Below are 12,200 nucleotides of genomic sequence, written 5' to 3'. Positions count from 1 at the left end.
GAGCCTCGGGGCGCGAGGACCGAGCCGGGTGGCCGGTCCGCGAGCCGGGGGGGAGGGGCCGGGGCGGTGGTGGTGGCAGCGGCGGAGGAGGCGGTGGCGGCGGGGGCCGGTACTGGACCCGGCGGGATGAGCGAGGCGGAGGCGGCAGTGGTGGCGACAGCGGCCCCCGCGGCGACGGTGCCCGCGACGGCGGCAGGGGTGGTAGCGGTGGTAGTACCCGTGCCCGCGGGAGAGCCGCAGAAAGCAGGCGGCGGGGCGGGCGGCGGGGGCGGAGCCGCCTCTGGCCCCGCTGCTGGGACCCCCTCAGTGCCCGGCCCTCGCACCCCTGGCAACCCGGCGACGGCGGCTTCGGGGACTCCCGCGCCCCCGGTCCGGAGTCAGGCGGACAAGCCGGTGCTGGGTGAGGGGGGGGCACGCGCTAGGGGGGCTCTGAGGGTCGGCGGGCTGGGGGAGGGGTAGCAGGGTTTGGCAAGCCGAAGGTAGGCCTGGCCCAAAGGACTAACCGGTCCGGGAGCTGCCGAACAAACTTCAGTGGATTCCCCTGGAGGGAAATCTTGCTGTACCTTCCTGAGCGGGAGGGCGGGGCGGGCAGGTCCAGCTAGGGCCTTGGGTGGGAAAATACAGCCTCAGGGCCTGGCCCCGCCCCGGTTAGTTGGAGACTTGGTGTAGCTGACTCTGGTTCTTATTAGGTAAACCTCTGAGTTTGGGGGAGCAGGTGCAGTGGGACCCTTACATTTGGGAGGGCTAGAAGGGCTGTAGAGTTTTGACCCTCAGGGTGGACCAGGTGAGTACCTGGTTCTAGGTGAAGGACCTGAACTTTATAGGATGTGAGGAGCGTGGGTTTGAACGTCTGAATCCCCTCCCTGTGTGAGGGATTCCAAATAGTAGAACCCGGGTGAGAACACTTTGACGCTCCCAGTGAGATCTGATGAGTCGAAACTTAATAGGGAGGCAGGTTAGATTTTTAGCTTAGTTTCTCTCAAAATTCAGCCCAACTCCGTATCTTCCCCCATCTTACTGTCCCCACTGCATCTCTGCCTGGCAGCAATCCAAGTCCTGGGCACTGTCAAATGGTTCAACGTCCGGAATGGTTACGGATTCATCAACAGGTATCCAAAGAACCCAGGAGGGGGAGGAACGGGTGTCTTTTTGTGAGCTGGCCTGTGGGTTTGGACACATTATTTCATCTCTACCCCTGCCAAGGCACATGGTTGTGATGTCCAGCTGAGGCTGGTTGAGAGTCTTTAACCACAGCACTAATGTGTGCTTACTGGCAAGATGAAGCTGCTGCATCCGCATCTTCAAGGGCAGCAGGGGATTAATGATCCAGGAACTTGGCAAACCTGACCCTGACCTTCCCAGCTCCTCTCTCTCACCTTCTGGAGTTGCTTCATTATTTTTAGCTTGCTCTGTGCCTTTGGGGTAGAATGTTTGGGGCTCCTGCTTGGAGCCCTCACTGGTTTCCTGGTTAAGGGCAACACTCCCGGCACCTATACAAATTCTCTAAAGAGCTGTGGCTCATTTGAACCAGCTCCCCCGCGTCCACCTGATGGAACTGAAGCTGGGGCAGGGAGAGTGCCTGCCCAGCCATAGACTACTGCTCTTCTTCAGTTGGCAGCCACACCTCTCTAAATTGTGGCAGGTCTCCCCTACTGTGGCCTGCCCCAGCCCAGGCACCCTGCCCAGCCAAGTCCTCCTGGGAGCCTCAGTTCCCTCTTTGCAGGCTGACCTTTGTGCAGACCCACGGTCTTTAAAGCTAGAACATTTGCTCTGGGGAAGGCGGTTTCCTGCAAGGACGCCTCCTGCTCCCTGTCCTGGGATTAAAGAAGTCACAGGCAGGATGGTGGTGAAGAATGGGAGCGTGTCTTTTCATCCTGTTCAGTGTGTGGAGGGCACTTGTGGCTCACCTCCAGGCTGAGGGTAAAGAGAAGACAGTGCCGGTGCAGCTGTTGGGGACTGCACCTGTGTGTGCCTTGCTCTCTCCTTTGAGCCGGGTGCCCTGGCCCTGCTTTCTCCCTCTCTGATCCTAGAAGGAAGGAGCCTGTGGAATTTTCCAACCCCCAAGAGGGGTTAAGGGGAGGAGGGGACATTGGCCAGGGACAGTTACACCTGGCACCAGCAGGTTCCGAGGTGCCTCTGGGGTAGAAGGTGAGGCTCTCCTGGTTTCTTGAAGGTGCCTTTGTGGCCTCCTCCTACCTTTTCCTTATGAAGTCCTAGTTCTTGCTGGGGATTTGCAGCATGTTCTCTTTGCACCAGCTTTCGGGGACCCTGCTGCTTGCTCTTTCCCAGGGCCCCAGCATACCCCCAGGAACTGAAACAGTGGAGAGGATGGGCCCATCTTGGGAATGGGCACCTAGGGAGGCCTCAGTGGAACTGAGTGCCTCACCGTCACCCCCTTAACTACCCATCCTGTTCTGCAGGAATGACACCAAGGAGGATGTCTTTGTTCACCAGGTAAGAGCTAGGTTGGCTTTCTGAGGGGAGGCACTGGCCCTCTCTGTGGAAGCCTTTCCCACAACCTCTAGCTGCACACGATATGTTTCTCTGGCTGTTAAACTTCACAACAGCCTGCCCATGAGGAATAGCCGGCCTCCCATCCACCTCAGGTGCCTGTATGAACCACCATTAGCCCCACTTCCGTTGAGTGGCTGAACAGCTGTCAGAGTTGTGCATGTTGCCCTCCGGGCATGGCATGCCCACCACCTCCTGGGACCTGTTAACACCACAGGAAGGAATCAGGCAGTTTTCCGAGGGCAAGGCCAGAGACACTTGGGTACAGTGAATCTCAAAGTGTGTTCCCTGCACCGGCAGGCAGCAGCATCACCTGAATTCTCAGGCCCTGCTCAAGGCACGGAATTGATGAGCCTTGGGGCTGGGTGCTCTGTTGTAACGCGCTCCCAGGTGATTCTGCTCCTGGCTAGTTTGAGAACCACTGCTGTGGTGGCGAGTGCTCGGTGGGATCCAGGTAAGGAGCAACTTACGACATTTCAGCCTTTGTTTTGCTTTTGAGTTTCTACTGCCTCCATTTTTTGAAGCCCCTGAGGGGTGAAGGGAAGGGAGGACATGTTGGGGACCGTGGAGACTTTACAGTGGATCCCTCAGACCTCTCGTTCATGACTTCCCTACTAACACGCTCACGTCTGTGCTGCGGGGCTGCGCTCAAGGCCCTGCCCCACTTTGAGTACTTTCCTGCTCTACGCTTCAGCCCTAGACTCCAGTAAAATGTCAGAGTGGAGTTGGGTGGAGGCTGAAGCTGGTGAGAGGTCCTGATCTCTGCCCTCACTTTTCTCATGACTTTCCCCCCAACTAGACAGCTATTAAAAGAAACAACCCCAGGAAGTTTCTGCGGAGTGTTGGAGATGGGGAGACCGTGGAGTTTGATGTCGTGGAAGGAGAGAAGGTTTGGGAGCTGCTGTGGGGTGAAGTTGGCCAGGACTGTGGGAGGGTGGCCTGGTTGTCAGCCTAGGCTTTGATCCTTCTGGGGCCAGCTCTGCCTCCTATTGTGGGGATGGGGCCTGTGCGCTCTCCTGGATGTTGTGGGATGTTAGGGCTGCTCTAGGACACGTCCTAAAGAACCTGTCCCTGCCACCAGCCAGTAACGTGGGTTTCTTCTCTCTAGTTCACCAAGCACTTCCGTGTGTGTTCTCTACATGGGACCCCAGCCCTAGCAGGACCCTCAGTCAGTCCTCTGGAGTGAAGGAGGGAGAGTGGCCCCTTCTATCTCTTCCTGTCCTGTCTTTACTCTGGGGGGGAATGTGGCAGTTATTTCTCAGGACAAGTTGTTTCTTCTCAGATGGGTACAAACTCCTGCTGCTGCCCCTTGGGGGAAGGGAGAAAGGAGTGATTTTGAGGGGTCACAGGATAGAGGACTTGGGCCAGAAGAAGGGGGACAGCAGTGATCTGGCAGGTTTGTAAGTGCGGTGTGCTTGTGACCAGGACAAGTTCTGATTACTCCTTCTTTGCCTCCCCAGGGTGCAGAAGCTGCTAATGTAACTGGGCCTGGGGGGGTGCCAGTGAAGGGCAGCCGCTATGCCCCCAATCGACGTAGGTTCCGCAGATTCATCCCCCGGCCTCGCCCGGCTGCCCCACCACCCATGGTGGCAGAGGCTCCCTCCGGTGGGACTGAACCTGGCAGTGAAGGGGAGCGGGCAGAGGACTCAGGGCAGCGACCTAGACGACGGCGCCCACCACCCTTCTTCTATCGAAGGCGGTTTGTGCGAGGCCCTCGGCCCCCTAACCAGCAGCAGCCCATAGAGGTGAGATGGAGCCAGCTGTGGAGTTGGCCAGTTGTGAGGGCGGAGACCTGAGAACTTAAGACTAGGAACAAGGAAAGATGACCTGGCCAAGGGACAGCAGGGGGCTCAATAGCTCACCTAGGCCTTGTCTATTCCCAGGGCTCCGATGGGGTAGAACCCAAGGAGACAGCCCCATTGGAGGGGGACCAACAGCAGGGAGATGAACGGGTGCCCCCACCCAGATTCCGGCCAAGGTACCGAAGGTAAGACTATACTGTATCTTCCCTTCAGGGTTCAGTGTTGGGCCCATGTAAAAGGACAAGAATTCTAAAAGTTCTAAGAGCCCGGGATAAGAAAACGGAATCCTGAGGGAAGGGAATCTACTACCCTGGGTGCACTGGTCCTGTCAGAGATTGTTTCTTTTCTAGGCCTTTCCGCCCTAGGCCACCCCAACAGCCTACCACAGAAGGTGGGGATGGCGAGACCAAGCCCAGTCAAGGCCCCACTGATGGCTCCCGGCCTGAGCCCCAGCGTCCACGAAACCGCCCCTACTTCCAGCGGCGTCGGCAGCAGCCCCCTGGCCCCCGGCAGCCTATAGCCGCAGAGGTGGGGTCTTAGTTGCCTGAAACTCAGTGTGGGAAAGGCCAAGATCAGTTGCGCTCTTTCTGTCCTTTTCCTTTGCTTCAAATTCAGTTCTTTGGCCCTGTGCTTCCCTTGTCCCTGCCTTCCTCCCCCCCCCCCCCCCCCGCTCCCATCAGCCTGCTTGGCCCCCACTGGCAGACAGTGCAATCACCAGGAAACCCCGGCACAGGCAGTCAAGCCCAGGTTGCCTTAAATGAATGCCCCGCTCCTGTCCCCAGCTATTGGGGTGTGAACTGTGGGAGTTGGTTGGAAGGGGCAGAAGAGGGAAGTTAAGAGAAAGTTGAAGCAGGTCGTGAACTGGTCTTAATTAGCCACTGCTGTCTTTAGACCTCAGCACCTATCAACAGTGGGGACCCCCCCACCACCATACTGGAGTGATTCCACCTCGGGACACCCAGAGCTACCATCTGGTGAGTTGCTGCTGACTAAGAAAGCCAGGGACTGGGTTCTGCTGTCATCCTTTATGACTTGTCTTTTTTCCCTCGTTCTTAGGTATCTGCCCATTTCCAACTGACTACCCAGCATCCCCCTCCCCCCTTTCCCATAATTCATGACATCAAAACATCAGCTTTTCCCTTGAGACTCAGGAGGGCCAAAGCAACAGCCTTTGGCTTTTTCTCTTTTCCCTCTCCCCTCCCAAGGGTTGCAGGAAGGGATCCGTCCTTACCGTTCAGAGGCACCACCTTCCTCCCTAAGTCAGGCTGAGAAGGACCAGCCGGCTCTTCACCTCCTCCTGCTTGTTTTTCTTTCCCACCCATTTATTTTTTGTTTCCCTTCGACCTCCTCCCAACACCTCTGAAGCCATTTTATGAACTGTCACGTGCCACCTGAGCCTCCAGTAAAAACAAAAGCAGGCTTTCTTGGTGTCTCAGTCTCTGCCTCTTTTCTGTTGGAGATGAGGAATCATCGGTGACTCACTTCTGGACCACGCGTGGGGTTAAGATGCGCGCGGACAATTCAGTTCTGACAAGAACTCTCATCGCTGAGAATCACACTTGGGTCTGTTAGCTGAGGGGGAGATCTCTGCAGTGCCTGGGTGCTTGTCAGTGTAGTTTATAAAACATTTACTGTGAGCCAGATGTACCCAACACTCAGGAAGCTGAGTCAGGAGGGTTCCTAATTCCAGGCTATCCTGGGCCGCATAGACTCTTTTGTCAGTGTTTTTAAAAAGTGGGGCATTTGGATTCAGGCCTGTAACCCCAGGACTCCAGGAGGCTGCGGCAAGAGGCTGACTACACGCACAAGGCCAGCCTGGCTGTATAGTAAGACCGTTTTTGCTGCTGGTCGGTTTTTTGAGACAGGGTCTTACTGTGTAGCCCTGGCTGTTCTGGAACTCACTCTGTAGACCAGGCTGGCCTTGAACTCAGAGATCTGCCAGCCTCTGCCTCCTCAGTGCTGGAATTAAAGGCGTGCACCACCACCACCCACCAAGACCCTATTTTTTTTTTAATGGGGTAATAGAAGTGGATATGAATAACTGACAGAATCTAGACTCTAGAGGCTTCTGAGCTCTTGAGCCAAAGCAGAACAAAGAGGAGTGAGGGCGACTTGTCTGTCTCACCCACCCTCCAGCTCCTCCATGACAGGACACTCATCTTCATACAGTGACTTTATGGATGAATCTCTATATACACATTTAATACAGCAGCCCTTGGGTTTCTGCTACCTACTCGTTCTTCAAAACATACAAAAATATCCAAAGGCTCCCTCCCAACCAGTGTTTATAGGCAGCCTTTCAAATCCCCTCTTGCCCTTAGTTGGTCAAAAGCTTTCAGGTCTAGCACCCTTCCTGAAGGGGAACAAGAAAGAGCTGGTACCCACACTTGGCAGCTGTGGGGAACAGGCTAGCACCCCAAGCCTAGAGACTGATGCTTGCTACTGCTCCTTGCCACATTCAGGTATATACTGTTGTGTTCCTTTGCCCTGGAAGGTGGAGCCCACAGAGACTGTGGAGAGACTAGACTTTGGGAGGGTGTGTCCTTTGCCCTGGTGGGGTCAAGACAGAACCCCCTTCACCCAGAGTCTATGTGGCAAGAATTCAGGGAAAGTGCCAAATTGTGGGCGGAGTCGGAGTTGGTAGGAAGTCGCTCATCTCAGATCCACCTCTGCTCCTGCTCATCCACTGAATTCAACCCAGCACCTCCCTCTGCATATCCACTTCTCTAAAAGGAGCAAAACTATTCTGGGGCTGAGTCTGGGTAGGGGCAGGAGGAAGGCAGAAGAGGAGAATAGCCCACTGGGTGGCCACAGCCTAGCCACAACACATAAATAATCCAAGTCACAGGAGGGGAATGAGGGGGTACATGAACCACCCTTCCCTCAGCTTCCCAGTTCTCCAGGCTGCAGTTTCTCCATCCTGGAGGTGATGGGAAAAGGGGGCTAAAGTGCTGCAGAGGAAAGGAGGGGCGTGGGTGGAGAGGGTGGCTCTCCCACCCTGCCCTGCCCCTCAGTCGTTCTCATCTGGCCCTAAGTATTCAAGCTCTGTACTGGGTTTCACCTCCTGCTCTAAGAGGGAAGGTGTCCGACGGAAGGCAGCTGAGATCTGGTCAAACGTCCGGCCTCTGGTTTCAGGCACTTTTAGGAAGGTGAAGGCGAAGAAGCCAAGCAGGAGGACGGCAAATAGAAGGAAGACGTAGGGACCCATAGCATCCTGGGACAGTCGGAGAAAGAGGTGTTGACGACAGAGGGTGGGAAGCAAGAAGCTAAAGACTAATAGGGAGCTGGGGCTACTTCAAGGAGCAGGTGACTCCTTCAAGAGATACCAGAAATGACCAGAAATTAAAATTTACATGGAAAAACCCCTTTAGCTTTTCACCCTTTGCTATCCTAAGAGCGTACACTTGGAGTAGATTCCTAAACCACTTATAGCATTACTAGAAAGTTTATCATTTTATTTCTGGTCTAAATTATACCACTGTTTATTTTTTTAAAAGATAACTGAAAAAAAAAATCTGCTGCTGGCCCATCTATTCCTACTTGTTTGACTCTGGTGTAGTTCCATCCAGAAACTACCTGTGAGCCTGGGAGTCCCTGACTGGACAGCGCGGGAACTAGGGGTGGGTTGCCTCCCCTCTGGCCACTGGTAATGGGAAACTGGGCAAAGGGTCGGGAACCTACCGCAACATACTGGAAACCCATGCCAACAATGAAGTTACAGGTCCAGTTGGAGAAACCAGCTACAGCCATGGCTGCTGGGCGGGGTCCCTGGCTGAAGAGCTCGGCCACAATGAACCAGGGGATGGGGCCGGGGCCGATCTCAAAGAAGGCCACAAAGCCAAATATGGCCAAGATGGAGACATAGCTCATGGCTGGAACCCGTTCCTAGAGACCAGGAAAGAAGAGTAGAAAATTTGAACCTGGCCTCTCTAGAGAGATCTCTCTCCTCTTGCCCTAGGCCCAGAGAACTGAAATCTCCTTTCCAGGGCTTGTTGGGTAGAGGTTGCCATTCTAGGCTAGAGCAGGCCCTGGAGCACCCCCTCTTCACCCACTTTTCAGACGGGCCTGGAACTTATAAGTCTTTCACCACAGCCTCCCAAATGTTGAGCTGCTGTGGAGCGTGTCTGAGTGCTGCCATTTTATTGGCTGCCTCAGATGGTTTCCAGGTGGAGATTGTCCTGTAATGGTTGATTCCCAGCTTGGCTCTGAAGATGTTTCTTTGGGAATTATGGGTCCTGAGGCTTCACAGGGACTGCTAGACTTGTGCTATAGCTAGGCCCTGGTGTGGCCAGGGTACCTCAGAAGCTGACCAGACTCTAGAACCAAGCTCCCGTGGTCCCAGCACGCAGTCCCATAGCCCCATGAGGCTATCCCCATGGGTTGGACCGCTGTGTCCTCACCAGCAGGAGCAGAGCCACTGTCATCAAGATGGCGCAGCCACACATGCCTGCCAGGCCTAGGAGATGGAGCGTCCGTCGCCCAGCACGTTCTACCAAGAGCACCTGTTGGGGTGGGGGTGGGGAGCTGGTCAGTTGGGAAAAAACAAGAGTAGGATCTCCAAGGCACCCAGGGCTAAAAACCTAGTGATGTGGCCGCTCCACAGGCAAACAGTTACCGAGACCAACGTGAAGACCGTGTTGACCACACCAGCTCCTATGGTGGCGTAGGCTGGCTGTCCTACGCCAGCTGACTCGAAGATGCTGGTTGAATAGTAGAAAACCTAGAAGTGAGGGAGCAGGAAGGACCATGGCAGGGATGTCTGGCCCTTTCCAACCACACCAAACTGGACTGAGCCTGAATGCTGATGGAGGAGATGGCTTATTCCCTTCTCCCTTTCTCCAAATTGCTACCTGACCTACTGTCTGCCTGGGTCTCCATACGTACAGCATTGATGCCGGAGAGCTGCTGGCTCAGTTGTAGCACAACCGCAATGATGAGAGGCTGCCGGTGGGTGCGGCTGCCCAGGAGCTGGGGCAGAGACATGGGCCGCTCTCGTTCCAACTTCCGCTTCTCATCCTTCAGCTCAGCCAGTGCATCAGACACATCAGCCCAGCCTGTTAGACGCTTCAGACCTGGGGGTGGGGAATGTCAGGCCTTATGGAGCCTGAGAGGAGGAGGGGTACTAGCAAGATGGATGGGATGGAGGTGTGAGCCTGGGCTATATGCAAGGTGAGAGCTCACTCTTTCGGGCAGGCCCCTCCAAGTTCCGGATGATGTAGAGGTATCTGGGGCTCTCAGGACAGAAGGGCAACAGAATCAGCTGTAGGAGGGCAGGAAGTACTGTGATAGCCAAAAGCAGTGGCCACAGGGTAGCTGTGCCCAGCATAGACTCCAAGCCCAACACCTGTGGGAGAAGGTAGGAAAGATAGAAAGGTGTCTTTACTCCTTCCTGCTCTACTATGGATGTCCAATCCAGCTCCTCCTCTTAACTCCTCTCAAGGCCAGGCCTTTACCTGGGCAATTAGAATGCCAATGACGATGGCCAATTGGTTGAGTGTTCCCAAGGCACCCCGAAGATGAGTGGGGGCGATTTCTCCCACATACATAGGCACCAAGCCTGACGTTAGCCCTGGGCAGAAGGAAGAAAAGAGGGCTTACGGAAGCCCATATACGATCGAGGACAGCAGGGGCAGGGGCACAACAGCGCCATCGCACCCACGGGTACCTGAGTAGGCGCCGATGAGGAAGCGGCCGAGAATGAGGATCTCATAGGAGGCAGCGGCGTTGGCTAGGCCCATGAGGGTGCCCCCCAGCACTGCCAAGACATTATTGGCCAGCATAGCCCTTTTCCTGGCAGGCACACAAGGAGGAGGGCTGGTCAGGGCACCCATGCTATGGCCCTCCTTCCTACCTCCCCACCCCTGCTCTCCAGCTCCATACCTTCCCAACCACTGAGAAATAATGCCAACGAGGAAGGAAGAAATCATGCCTCCCACAGAAAAGATGGCCACGGAGAGAGCCCAGAGTGTAGTAAGGGTGCCTTGTGGGATGGAATTGGGTCCCTCAGGACCCTGCCTCCCCAGCCATGTCGCATTGTAGCTCTGTTCAATCACCTGGGGGACGACATGGGAGTGAATCTAGAGACCTCTTTCGAGTGCTCACCCCAACAGCTGTACCATCTCTCACCTTCTGTGGGGCATTGATGACCCCAATGTTGTAGCCAAACTGAAGGGAGCCGAGCACAGCCGAGAACACAGCGAGGACTAGAGTCCCAGTCACCCTCTGCCGAGGGGGTTCCCCATCCTGGACAGATGGACAGACAGAAACAAAGGGAAGCGTGTCACATAAAATCCCGTTTGGCTTCCTTCAGGGGCCCAGGCCCAGCTGGAGCATGAAGATCCTGGGCTCCATCCAACAGACTGGGTGAGAGAAAGTGGGCCATATTAGGAATTGTTCAAAGATTCCACTGTAAACAACTCAACAGGAACCTGGGCATGTAGGAAAAACGCAAGTCTGGGGCCACACTACAGGCAAACCTCAGAATTCCCCTGTGACCTTGAGGCAGGCTTAGATTCGTGTGACCTTGGGTAAGTCACTTCCCCACTCTGAAGGGAACCTGAGTTTCCTCTTTTGTGAGGTGATACTGCCTCCCTGGACTACCTGTCAGTCTGTGAAAAGACTGTAAAAGCTAAAATCGGCTGTTAATAATATCACAGGTATTGCCTGCTTTTATAAACTGTTAGGTTTAGTATTAGTATCAGCCCTAATCCTCATCTCTTCCTTCTGGAAGTTCTCTCAGCCGGCTCCAGCGGGCCCTCAACAGGCCCAAGAACGGCCATTCCAGGAAGGGCATCTGGGTCATTGCTTTTAAAATCTCGGCCTAACCTTCCCTCAACTCCTAAGCTGGGACCAAGGACCAGGGGATATAACGGGATTTTAGCAGGGAGAGAGAGCCATGCCCAAGGGAAGAGGCAGGCTTGGTGGTGTGAGGGGCGGTGGCAGTGGTGACTGCTGCTGGCGGCACAGTCTGTCTCCAAGAGGAAACCTGAGCTGGGGGGTAGGGTGGGGGCTGACACTCCCCTCTGCCCCTCCACCCACCGCAAGGCCAAGAGAAAGTTCAGCCTCCTGGAGGAGCGCCAGGAGTGGGGGTGGGGCCCCCGAAGTGCCTCGGTCCCAGAAACCCTGTGAGTCTGAACAGACCCGCAGCTCTGGGAGGGTGAGACTCCGGATCTGCCTTCCCAAGTAGAGGTGAGGGCAGGAAGCCACTCAGTGCTGCGCACAGTAAGACAGGAGACAAACTCTGGATTCGTCGCAGCCTGGGCGCGTGAAGAGCCCTTCGGACCCACTCTGTCTCATGGAGGGATTGGAATCTGACAGTCACGGGTTGTCTAGGCTGAGTATAAATAGCCAGCCCCCCATTTCCAACCCCTGCGCCTGCGCAGGAACCGCCTCCTAGCTGACCCCAACCTCGACCCCAGCCCAAGAAAAGCCGGACCCGAGTCCCCGATTTGCCCCCGAATGTTGAACCTTACTTCAGAGCCGATCTGCTGGAAACCCGACGGCATCTTGTTTTAAAAGAACTGAAGACTCGGGAGCTGCAGTAAGAAAAAGCGAATAGGGTGTCTGGCCCCGGCCGGATGAGCAGAAGGCGAACCCTGGCGTCCCGAAGTAATGTGCACAGGGCGCGTCTGGTGGGACCCACTGCCACAACCAAGGAGCCGGAGAGCACCAGGGCTCTCCGGGATCTAGTGAGAACCGCTTGGTGGGGAGAAGATGCAGGGAACTGAAGCCACCTCCTCACTCCCGCCCCGCCATGGGCCACGCCCCTCACAACACCCATTGGCCAGGAGCCCGCACACCCCAAAAGGCCACTCCCCCACCTCTAGCCTAGTGTTGTGGGGAGACACGCCCCTATGGTTCCCGCCAGCCTCCGAGTTTTCAAAGTAG

At 55.6% G+C, this 12,200-nt stretch overlaps 2 protein-coding genes across 3 annotated transcripts; one reads left to right on the top strand and one right to left on the bottom strand.

The window, feature by feature from the left end:
* On the top strand, positions 1-5,727 carry Ybx2 (Y-box binding protein 2). 2 transcript variants are annotated; one of them, XM_041665191.1, is made up of 9 exons: positions 1-400; positions 1,046-1,109; positions 2,421-2,454; positions 3,311-3,400; positions 3,972-4,256; positions 4,395-4,498; positions 4,664-4,841; positions 5,205-5,287; positions 5,519-5,727. In XM_041665191.1, the coding sequence occupies exons 1-8, from the start codon at positions 127-129 to the stop codon at positions 5,253-5,255; spliced, it is 1,080 nt and encodes a 359-aa protein (XP_041521125.1). In that variant the 5' UTR covers positions 1-126; the 3' UTR covers positions 5,256-5,287; positions 5,519-5,727. The 2 variants fall into 2 exon arrangements, with proteins under 2 accessions (XP_041521125.1, XP_041521124.1); XM_041665190.1 differs by having other exon boundaries at positions 5,370-5,727.
* A 746-nt stretch (positions 5,728-6,473) lies between these two features.
* On the bottom strand, positions 6,474-12,017 carry Slc2a4 (solute carrier family 2 member 4). The gene is made up of 11 exons (XM_041665189.1): positions 11,786-12,017; positions 10,440-10,556; positions 10,194-10,366; positions 9,979-10,103; positions 9,767-9,882; positions 9,495-9,657; positions 9,198-9,385; positions 8,929-9,033; positions 8,714-8,815; positions 7,995-8,198; positions 6,474-7,527 (listed from the first exon to the last, which is right to left on the bottom strand). Exons 1-11 carry the CDS (start codon positions 11,816-11,818, stop codon positions 7,324-7,326), a joined length of 1,530 nt encoding a protein of 509 aa, XP_041521123.1. The 5' UTR covers positions 11,819-12,017; the 3' UTR covers positions 6,474-7,323.
* Positions 12,018-12,200: the final 183 nt, after the last annotated feature.

Source organism: Microtus oregoni, unplaced genomic scaffold, assembly GCF_018167655.1.
Source record: "Microtus oregoni isolate MIOR12 unplaced genomic scaffold, Mior012 000015F_ref0000493, whole genome shotgun sequence".
Taxonomy (NCBI): domain Eukaryota; kingdom Metazoa; phylum Chordata; class Mammalia; order Rodentia; family Cricetidae; genus Microtus; species Microtus oregoni.
Note: the sequence above shows the minus strand (reverse complement) of the source record. Positions and strands in the feature narration are given on the sequence as shown.

Bases quoted from the DNA above. Each gene is read 5' to 3' on its own strand.
- Ybx2 (XM_041665191.1), top strand. From the start codon at position 127: ATGAGCGAGGCGGAGGCGGCAGTGGTGGCGACAGCGGCCCCCGCGGCG. The intron at 1,110-2,420 runs GTATCCAAAGAA...CCTGTTCTGCAG, and splicing joins GGTTACGGATTCATCAACAG to GAATGACACCAAGGAGGATG. The intron at 3,401-3,971 runs GTTTGGGAGCTG...TTGCCTCCCCAG, and splicing joins ATGTCGTGGAAGGAGAGAAG to GGTGCAGAAGCTGCTAATGT.
- Slc2a4 (XM_041665189.1), bottom strand. From the start codon at position 11,818: ATGCCGTCGGGTTTCCAGCAGATCGGCTCTGAA. The intron at 9,386-9,494 runs GTGAGCTCTCAC...CCCCACCCCCAG, and splicing joins GGAGGGGCCTGCCCGAAAGA to GTCTGAAGCGTCTAACAGGC. The intron at 8,199-8,713 runs GTGAGGACACAG...CCTGGTCTCTAG, and splicing joins CAGTGGCTCTGCTCCTGCTG to GAACGGGTTCCAGCCATGAG.